The sequence below is a fragment of the Malania oleifera genome, chromosome 7, assembly GCF_029873635.1.
Source record: "Malania oleifera isolate guangnan ecotype guangnan chromosome 7, ASM2987363v1, whole genome shotgun sequence".
NCBI classification, from domain to species: domain Eukaryota; kingdom Viridiplantae; phylum Streptophyta; class Magnoliopsida; order Santalales; family Ximeniaceae; genus Malania; species Malania oleifera.
In genome coordinates this window covers 16,647,121-16,658,005 of record NC_080423.1, presented here as the reverse complement: position 1 = coordinate 16,658,005, position 10,885 = coordinate 16,647,121, and the positions used below count along the sequence as shown (strand labels likewise).

General features: G+C 34.5%; 2 protein-coding genes across 2 annotated transcripts; both read left to right on the top strand.

The window, feature by feature from the left end:
* Positions 1 to 270: 270 nt before the first annotated feature.
* Positions 271 to 6,485, top strand: LOC131160601 (protein CPR-5-like). The gene is made up of 4 exons (XM_058116435.1): positions 271 to 772; positions 3,649 to 3,705; positions 4,055 to 4,090; positions 4,242 to 6,485. Exons 1-4 carry the CDS (start codon positions 359 to 361, stop codon positions 5,058 to 5,060), a joined length of 1,326 nt encoding a protein of 441 aa, XP_057972418.1. The 5' UTR covers positions 271 to 358; the 3' UTR covers positions 5,061 to 6,485.
* On the top strand, positions 5,638 to 6,485 carry LOC131160602 (protein CPR-5-like). The gene has a single exon (XM_058116436.1). The coding sequence runs from the start codon at positions 5,638 to 5,640 to the stop codon at positions 6,196 to 6,198; it is 561 nt and encodes a 186-aa protein (XP_057972419.1). The 3' UTR covers positions 6,199 to 6,485.
* Positions 6,486 to 10,885: the final 4,400 nt, after the last annotated feature.

Genomic DNA, 10,885 nt, shown 5'->3' with positions numbered 1-10,885 from the left:
TTACATTGATTTTAATTTTAAAATTCACTATAATTTGGAAAAAAAAAATCTTTAGACAATATTAGGTTTACACATCCTTGAATTTTTAAATTTGAAGCTTACCTAATTTGTTTAAATAAAGAATCAATTATTAAGTAAATTTTATCATATCATTATGTATTTTTTTAGTTATGATTTTTTTGAATACATGCATTGTAAGTTTATAATTTTTTTAAATTTTTTAAAAATTTAAATTACAAGCATTTAATGCACATATAATTCCCAAGCAATACTTAAAAATTGCAAAAAGTCTAATGCACTGCTTCGTTCATTCAATTTTCAATTTTGAAAGAAGAAGCTGCCGTCTTCCACAAGTTCCATGGACGTTTCTCCTCCTCCCCTACAACCTCTCCTTTCCGGTGCCGTGGATTCCCCTGTCAACGTCGATCACAGCCAACGGGAAGACCCCATCACCGGCCAATCCACCGCCTGTCGTGCTGATCCAACGGCCCAGACGTATTCCGGTTGTGCCGGACCGATCAAGAGCCACCAAACGGCCGCCCACAAGAGGAAGAAGAAGGTAAAGCAGATCAATGGCTCTGCGTCCTCAACAGTACCCTCACCATCATCTTCTTCGTCTACGTGCTCGCCGTCGTTGTCGCAGGGAGGCGTGCGCGTGGCGTGCAAGCGCCGAAACCCTAGAGTCTTCGTGGGTTCGGTTCGCCGCGGCGAGAGGGACGCCCAGGCCATTGCTCTGCCCCTTGGAATGTCAATTGCAGCCGTCATCGCTCAGGTTCGATCTTTTTCTTATTTTTGCTTTAGGCTCTTGTAATTTTTTTTCTTTTACTATTTTGGAAAAAAAGTTTTGATTTTTTTTAACAGTTGCTGATTATAATATCTTGATAGGCCATCGAATGTTCGTTTGCTCTCTCTCAGATGCTAGATTCTGGGAATTTTTTTGTGAAAGATATAATCTTTCATGAAGCCCAAAAATAAAATTTTTACACGTTTATTTCATAGGCCATCGAATGCTTGTTTGCTCTCTCTCAGAAGCTAGATTCTGGGAAATTTTTTTTTTTTTTTGTGAAAGATATAATATTTCATGAGGCCCAAGAATAAAATTATTACACCTTTATTTCGTGGGTTATAATTTTTTGTTCATCGAGTAGATATTAATTTTAAAAATTCTGCTTTTTGAGACTCACTCCTTTCCCTTTTTGTTAATTTTTGACAACCCCCTTTTCAAAATTTTCTTGAGTTGGTGTTCCTTTGTGTTGACTGTGTTAATGAGGGTTTATAGGCATTCAGAAATACTTTGCCTTAATTAAGCAAAGTCTGTTCACGAACTCGCGAAAGAATAATTTTTAAAGCAAGATTAATGCCTGTGGAATAACTCCTTTGTCGTTTTTAACACGATAATTTTTGTTAAGCTCCTTGAAAGCTTTTGTAATATATATATCTCTTGGATTTAGGTAATGGGAAGTAAAATATTTACATAAACCAGTGGAAATACTTTTTCTGAGCAGTGGGACTGCCTCCTATATCAACCATGTGCAAAAGTTGGATGAATCATGCATCATGCATGTATAACACACCAACAAACTCACCCGCAGTCCCTTAAAAGAAAAACAAACAGATAGAGTGCTCCATTGAGAAAGTTAAAGAATAAATTGCATCAAAATTTTGTGGGCAAATTGTTTGTTTCTACATGGGAAAAATTTACACTTTTTATTTTGTTTATAATATATCTGGAAATTCTCTACTTTAAAGAAAACATGAAGTATTATTGGTTCCATAATTCAATCTTTCAGAAGTTTTCCTTTGGCATTGACATGTAAAATGGAAAGTCAAGATTTCATTATACTTAGAAAGAACAAGGAAATAGAGGATTGATTGTGCATATATATAAACATGTGTGTGCGTGCACGGGTGTGTGCGATGTAATTACTTAATATAAAACAATTGTATGGCAGCTATATGAAATGTACTCATAAAGATATATTTATTGTTGAAATTATTTTGTAAGACAGATGAGTTTGATGAATAAATTGAAGGATAAGATATGTTTATATTTATTTAAAAATATATTGCAAGATGGATGAATTAAATGAGCAAATTGAAAGAATACTTGGGAAGCATTTCTTTCTCTTAAATGGTCGAAGTCTTGAAACTATTTTTTTTTAAATGTATTCAGCAATAGCACCTTCATACTTCTGAACTTATTGGGTCCTTGTTTGCTATTATGAGTTATGAATAGATACTATAAATGAAACTTTCACGTACAATTTTGACGAGTTAGCATATGATTAAGATTTGACACATTTTACTTAGTTTAAGTTGTCATTAATGATTGTTTTAAGGAGGAGGCACATTATTTGGTGGAATTTCAAACTAGAAAATTTATTAGTGAATCGAATATTGATGTGTGAGTTATCAAAGCACAGGGGAAGAGGAGGAGAAGACTTTATATGAAATGAATGGATCAAATAGCTAGCATATCATTCTTTAATTTTTAGATTTATAGAATTGAAGGGTAATGTCAAACTTTATCTTTCTTGCGTATCATAATTTGGTACTCAAAATGAATTTTGTTTAGCCATTCTCAGATATTACTTTGCGAAATAAAGCATTGGGCTTTACTTGAACTTTTGCAGTTAAATAGCATTATAAAGCAGATTTTAGGGTCCCAAAACTTGATGATGATATGCACCATCGTTGCTTTCTTTCTTGTTTTTTCTCTCATTTTTTTTTTCCCCCCTTTCAATCATTCCCAACTATCTATGTTAAGAGGAGTGGGTGTAGAAGATTATAATAAGGATGTTAACTGTACAGAATTATTATTTTTTTGACAGTTGGTTATTTGCAATGTTTTGTTAAAAGATATTTATTTTGATAATATTAGAAAATTTGATTTGTTTTTTTCTATATTGTTCAACTTCAACCTTCTTTTCTTGTCTATTTTTCTCTTGTTTAAATTGTTTATAATTTACTTTATTATAAAGCTTAGGTGATACAATGTAGTTAATTGATTAGTTTTTTTTATTACTTTAACTAATGAAATAGTGGAACTTACTTTATTTATTGTATGTTTTATGTGCCTAGGAGATTAATAGAGTATATCATATTACAAAACTGCAAGCTATTGGCCTGATGTATTTTGTTTAGTTAATTTATTCATCACAAATATGATTAATGAATGCTGAAATATATATATTTCTGTTGACAGCATTTCAAGACCAATGTAAAATTTATCATCTTTTCTGATCAATGTTAGTAAATTGAAAGTCTTTTAAAGATGGGTTAAGGGCTTAAAGCATGCAAAAATATACCCATAGATAGATAACATTGTGTATGTTTGAAAAAAATTCACATCCATCACACCTGCTTCCTGTTATGTACTAGTTTCTGCTACACCCGCTATTTGTACGTTATGCTACCTGCTACTGCCATTTGAAACCATTTATGCAAGGTATCAAAGGCATCAAAATTTAAAGGAAAATAAAAATGAAAATTGCACCCATGTAAGTTATTCCTCAACTGGAATGTGACACACTAAAAGTAGTACCTTGTAAGTTATCCTCCAAAATATTGCATTATTTTATCCGCTCTTATTTTTATTCCCTTCTTAATTGTTTGCTGACAATGTGGAAGTGGTTGTTATTGATTTAGGTTTTGGAAAGTAAAGATACAACAGGGGAAAGGATGTGTGTAGATCATCTATCAACGGTACTCTTCTATATCCTGCGTAAACAAAAGTGTGTTTTGGTTATCTGGTTTCCCACTGTGTTTCAGTCATACCTCCTTGTGTGATTGTTACATTGACTGGTATTTTTTATTTTATTTTTTTCAAATATGTGATTCTGAGAGATTTTTTTTGTACTTTATTCATCTATTGACTCTCTAGACAACTGTATTTATAAAAGACTTGGCATATTGAGCAGGGAAGCACATCATAGTAGTTAGGTTTACAGGTCTCTGTATTTCCTGCCTTTTCTTGTCATGTGGATCAGTTTACTCTATAAGCCAGAAGTATGTGACATTGACTTGTTTTTCCCCTTACCGTGTTTGCATTCAGATCTGCACATCAGCTGTCAGAGAATCTTTAGCCAATGTAAGCTTGACTCTAAACTGCTGACTTATCTGCTGACTCTGATTTTCAAGTTAAGTTTCCTCTTGTGTTATTATTTACCAATATTTTTTACAAATTTAATATGTTAATTTATATGATATGTTTTTTGTTTTGATTGGTTATGAGGCTGCAGGTTTTTGGGGACAGGTTCAATTGTTTTGTGGGAAATTTTGAGAAATCATTTCAGAGCACCTTGAAAACTCTTAGAATGATCAACGAATCGAAGCAAATCCGAGGAAGAGATCACTCATACCACTTAAATATTGAAAGTTGTGAGTCAGATTTGGATTCCTCTGTGTTTCCTAGTGAAGGAGGCCCTGCAGAGACTTCTGGTTTGAGCAATCTTCAGTCAGAAGAAGTGATTTTACCCGCCATTGAAACGCAAGACCAACTGAGCACTGTAGAAGAGATAGGTGAGAGTATGCAAACAGATTCAGTGAACCTGGAGCTTGCCTTGCATCAACAAAGAAGCCAACATGCGGCTTGTGTTTCTTTAAACGCACTTGGATCTCAGGGCTCTGTTGTTAACCAGTCTATGCTATGCACTTTTGAGAAATCTATCATGGAGCAGGCTCGCTCTAATGACCTCAAAACATATGAGATTGGTCTCCAGATGAAAAAATTGCAACTTAAAGAAGCCCAACTGGCTCTCAACTCTGATTCAAATCTTTTAGAGAGGTTTAAGCTATCTATGGGTATTTCAAAGGCATCCTTTAAAGCCGAGAAACTTAAAAATCAATTAGAGGAAACGAAACATGCCGAGCTTCTTAGAAAGTGTTTAGACTTTCTTGTTGCTGGTTTGATTATTATGTGTCTCACCCTTGCATATGGAGCTTATGTCCATTCATACAAACGGATCACTGAAGCTACAGCATTCTGTAAACATTCTGAGGAAAGTATTTTCTTCCTTCTGGCCTTTATTAATACGTTTTCCTCTGTAATTTTCTGCTGATGTGCTATTGGTTTGTTGTCTTAGAAATGATCGAGGCTGTGCTTAGCAGTGCACGCACGCACACACACACACATATATATATAGAAAAAATAAAAAATAAACTAAGCTTTATAATCATGTTGACTCAATGGTTCTAAGCATTTGATTTTGAGTTTCTTCACTATGGGATTGTAATTGCACTCTGCCCACTTCATAGTTTCAGGTGGATAAATCATCAGATTGCAAAGGGGAAGGAATATTTTAGGCAAATTAAGCCTAGTCTACATTTTCGAGAGTTGTGGTTCATTTTTTAGATTTTATAACCGAGGATCCTTTTCTACGTATAAAAGTATTTTCATGACTTCACTGCTAGTTTCCATTTATAAGCAAGATGATTCAATTCACAATACCATTTATTGCTTTTGTTCTTAATTCTAAAAATTATGTAGGGATTTACTCGGTGGCCAAAACTTTTGCTTGTTTCACTTTTTGTTACTGTATCTTTATATTTTTTGTCGTTCGACATTTGCACAATAAAGGTGCATTCTCTTTACAGAGGTCATATTTCCAGCCCAAATTATGTTTAGGTGCTTTGTAAATGCTTAATGTTGATTTGCAATTTCAGGATTCCAAGTCTTGGTGGATCCCAAAGCCCGTTGCTTCTTTCAATTCAACCCTGAATATTCTAAGGTGTCAGGTTCAAGTTGTGACCCGTATGGTTTTCGGTTTCTTGATGATCTTAGCAGTTATTTATTTGCTCCTTCAGCGTTCATCAACCATGAAACAGACAATGCCGATTACTTTCATACTCCTGCTATTAGGAGTTGCTTGTGGTTTTGCTGGCAAGCTGTGTGTTGACACACTGGGCGGAAATGGTTATCATTGGCTCTTGTACTGGGAGGCTCTATGCTTATTACATTTTTTTTCCAATATCTGGACTTCGGTGTTGTTTCTTATCCTTTATGGACCGGTCAGAGTCTTAGAGGGGACGAAAGACAATTCAATATTTCCATTCTGGCTCAGGCGATATCTATTTTATGGTATTGAACTTCTCTTTCTGCCATTATTGTGCGGTCTCATGCCTTTCGCAGGTTTTGTTGAGTGGAAAGATCACTTCTTGGCGCTGGTCACAGATTCTCTTCCTGTTATGGGCGATTAGACCAGAAAATGGACTTTTGCAAACCCTTTTAGGCCTTTGTTACATACATCGATCGATAAAATCATCGTGCTTAGTATGTACTATGTGTACCAAAATGTGTTTTGTTGTTTTTAAGTTTGGTTTATTTATTGTGTATCAGTAATTTTAGTTATCTTTATTCATTTTGCTCCCAGCTGCAGTGTGTATTTCAGGATTTCCTGGTCTTTGCTGGGGGGACTTGGAATCCGTGTTAATTATAACATTAAGCTGTGTTAGATAAATTAAAAAAAAAAGTATTTTTTCATTTACTCCCATTTCGTATTTAAAATGAGTTTGAATGTTTTGAATAATTTCTTTGCGACTCAGGTTATCAACTGTGCCATCATTGGATTGTACATTGTTGTGTTTATGGCAAGGGTTTCCTTTGTTGGAATTAGAAACCTGAAATTTGTGTTGTAAATGATCATTGAGAATTCACCGACTGGTCACATTTCTTTTGGCTCTGGCCAGCTGCATATCAACATTTCTATAAATTCACTCAAAAAGCAGATTAAAAGAAACGAGGCTTTTGAGGAATATAAATGTTTTGAAAATTAAATATTCAAATTTCAAGAGAGATTTATATCTTTTATTTAAATACAATTGAATTGGAATTGAAAATATTTTGTAGCAACGTAAATAGGAATAGCCAAGTACTATCTACTTTACTTGATGGTTATATCTTTAAGTTTATTATTTATGTATTTTTGAACCATCTTATCATACATGACGCTTGAAAATTGCCGAAAATATTTCTTGATTGATTTTTCCCCTCCAGAGTACTAGAGTTACTTATTTTAATTTTATCATTAAAAATTTTTTATGTGCAATGACTTGATTTACAAAATAAATTTTTAAAACTAACTCATAGAAGAAAATTTTACTACAAGAAATTCAACAGTAACAATTAAAAAATGATAATACAAACAAACATATTTTTCATCATATTGCAACAAAATAATACTAAATTGTCCCTAAAATATCCATGAACATTTGCGAAAATGTCCATCTTGATTATTTAAAAAATTTAGCTAGGTAAAACATCTATGAAAATGTTCATATAGTTTTCTGATCAAAGTAATTTTTTTCTCTACTTTTTTTTTACTTTCACTTTCAATACAATTTTAAATTATGTTGTTGCCCAAAAATCAAACGACTTTAGTGAATCGTTCTCTGATCATGACCACTTGAAAAGAATCAAGTAAGAATGACTCAGAGGACCTGGGGTTTATTCCGGAGGATCACTCCGATGGCTAAGTAATAGACTAATAAGAGGCTCTAAATTATAATAGTAGAAAGAAATGAGTATGAGTGAGATACTTACCTCCTTTGAAAGTCCTTTTTTATAGTGGTGGAGGCTGACCTTCCATCAATTTGATTTTGACGGACATTATTGTGCTTGTGGGGGTTATAAAAGTTTTATAGAGTTTTAAAGTGTAGTCTTGTAACTATTCCCTCTCATGAATGTGTGTACATTAAAATTTGCACTTTGGTTATGTAGAGGATTTAATGGTGAATTCATAACCGTTTTTACTTTATGAGTATTAATTTTGGGTATATCATATTATATTTTATTTAAAGTCATAAATCTAATGTCTAAATTTCAAATTCATAGCATAAGACCAATTTAAAATTTTATCATATTCTATAAAGACATACTTTTTGACTTTCTATAATGTTTGAGAATACTTTTTTTTATTCACGAGTAAACTAGTCATGGCACACACTATGTGTGTTCTACAGGCTCTCTATTTTTGAAAAATTTTAAAAAAAATTATAAAGAAAATAACAAAAAATTAAATAGTACAAGGGCATTTTGGGATAATTGTAAATAGTTATATGAGTATTTTGGAATAATTATTGGTAGTTATAGAGATAAATTTGATATTTTTGAAAGATAACACCAAAAGGAGAACTCTCTTTATAGTATTAGAGATGAAGCTAATATAATAGACCATACGTGAGTACAGAGATCCAAAAACTAACGCTATACTTTTACATTTTATTTAAATGCACATAAATCCAAATTCAAAATCTCTCTTCAACATAGGACAAAATTATTCCGAAGAGAACATTCAAATTCAAAGTCTTCTTTAGTGTTAATTATAAGGGAGATGATATAATTTTTAGTTAATAATTCTTCTTTATAAAAGGCCATGTGGTCACTCCTACTAATGCCACGTGCCCACTTTTGAAAAATGCCACGTGGCTCTTCTTCCCTTTTAATTAGAAAATTAGGGGAAAGTCCCTTTATGAAAATAGCTTAACATGCATAATAATGAAAAAGAAATAAAAATGTTGGATTCGATTGGAATAATGAGGAGAAGTATACTATTATATGTTACAGTTTGTGTAACATATAAGTATTGACAATGAACTTTAGTATTTGTTCTATTGATTGGAAGAAAGTTAGTACAATTTTTGTGGTGATCCTAAAAAAAAAAAAAAATTTTAAAAAAAATTTTAAAAAAAAATTTTAAAAATTAAATTAAAATTAAATTAAAATTAAATTAAATTTTAATTAAAAAAAGAGAAATTAATTAATTAATTAATTAAATAATATAATATAATAATAATATAATATTATAATGATATAAATATATATATAAGGTATATCCTGAAGGATTTAAGAATCCTTCAGAAGGAAGTAATGGAACAGACGTTGTCACACCTCGAACCCCGAAATGGGACCTAGAGGTGAGAATGTAACCTAACCTGTCCCTGTATCATACAATCATCAAAAGATACAGTACAATGGATGAGGGTCGGACCCTGTGAGGTTCGCAGGCACCCTAGACGCATCCAAGCATAATCATATACGCAGCGGAAAAAGTCATACTATATCAACATATGCAGTACCATACTAGAGTCTATACAAGAGCAGAACATGGCTCTAACAAAATGTACAAACTGGGTGCCCAATGCAACTCAAAATGGCAACCCAACAAAACTACAGTCCTAACACTTACCCAAGCGCTAACGCAGTAAACCGGCCACTACGCTCCCCACACCAGGATGCTAGTTCCAGTTACTCGAAGGACCTGTGAAAAATGTACGTATAGTAGGGGTGAGACACCTCTCAGTAAGGAAGAACACAAGCTATATCGGTGTGTGACATTTGAGTGTTATAATGACAAAAACATACACGCAGTTAAATGCAGTCCAGTACTAGTTTACACAGTGCATACGCGCACACACAACATATGATTAGTTACCCGGTAACCAAAACTGGCGATCCCATCAGTTCAATCCTATCAGTACACCGGTCACAAGAACAGGCGATCCCATTAGCTCAGTCCCATCATATACACACACATGATCAGTACATAGTGTTGTCACACTCATCGGCCCGAAGCCGGTCTGGCATTCCGATGTTGGCCCGTACCCAACCCGTGAAGCATGGCGCCACCGGCACATGGTGAGTCCTCCACTCCCATGGCATCGTATCGGCACTAACTGGTGGATCCACACCCTTTGGCCTGATCTGCCGGAATAGGCTCACGCCCTCGGATATAGAGCCGGCCACTCTTGCCTACATGGCAGGCGAAAAACACACGCCCTCGGATATAGAGCCGACCACTCTCAGTACCTGGAACAATTTCGGAACCGCGTTCCTACTAGCATTTCAACATATCATACACACATGCATGCTCATATAATCAAACAAACCACACACATTTGGTAAATCATGGTTTTCCAAACAAATACAGTTTATACAAAGTCATGGCACGACCATCCCAAACATGCAGTATAAATCAACATATACATAGGTTTTCATCAAAACCAAGGATGCAGCTTGTTGCCCCCTTTTTCCCAAAAACTATAATAAATGAAAATCCATTTTTTCCCCATTAGATCCCCCCAAATGAGTAGCCAAAACACACACAGAACCGTGGACCACAGTTCCACCGAGTCTGATTTCAAAAATAACCAATATAAATATAGTTCCCCTTACCTTAACCCCGTTACCAAATCCCGAACTCCAAGGCTCCTAAACAACGAATTGAGTTCCAAAATCTACAATCAAAAGTACAGAAAATACTCACAAGACTGATACCTACAAAACTATCAGATCAGAATTGAAAACCGAGCCTTACCTCGATTTTTCGCCAAAACCCGAAAATCTCCGAAACGAGATTCCGATCCATAGAAGTTGTAGAGAATCCTTCCACGATCCTCGTGGTAACCTCGGATTTACGATTCCATCAACAACCGGCAAGGAAATCTAGAGAGAGAGAGAGAGTAGAGAGAGATTTAGAAAACTTAGTGATTAAGAAATGAAATTTTCCTTTTATACCCCTTTGACCCCGTCAGTTTTCGTCGATGAAAAGTTAAGGATTTCGTCGAGGATGTCGGCAGCCCCGTCGACGAAGTCTGATATTTAAAATTTCTCAGACCTCTCGAATTCTCCTCATCGACGAACCTCTGAATTTCGTTGACGAAAAGTCTTCTGCCTTCGTCGACGAAATCTGGCTTCGTCGACGAAATCTGCAGAAATCCATTTTTAAATATTTTGGGTTCTTACAAACACCCTCCCCCCTTCTTTGTCTCCTCGTCCACTCTCTTCTCCTTCATCGCATCTCCGTTATTCGGCCAATCAAAAATTCGAAAATACCATTGGACTCTGCTCGCTGCCACCGACATTTCTACTGTAGCGGATCTGTTGTGG

What these genes read in the sequence shown, in the direction of transcription:
- LOC131160602 (XM_058116436.1), top strand. Translation starts at nt 5,638, where the DNA reads ATGCTTAATGTTGATTTGCAATTTCAGGATTCCAAGTCTTGGTGGATC.
- LOC131160601 (XM_058116435.1), top strand. Translation starts at nt 359, where the DNA reads ATGGACGTTTCTCCTCCTCCCCTACAACCTCTCCTTTCCGGTGCCGTG. An exon ending in GTGTAGATCATCTATCAACG is followed by an intron (nt 3,706 to 4,054) that starts GTACTCTTCTAT and finishes GTTTGCATTCAG; the next exon opens with ATCTGCACATCAGCTGTCAG. An exon ending in TCAGAGAATCTTTAGCCAAT is followed by an intron (nt 4,091 to 4,241) that starts GTAAGCTTGACT and finishes ATGAGGCTGCAG; the next exon opens with GTTTTTGGGGACAGGTTCAA.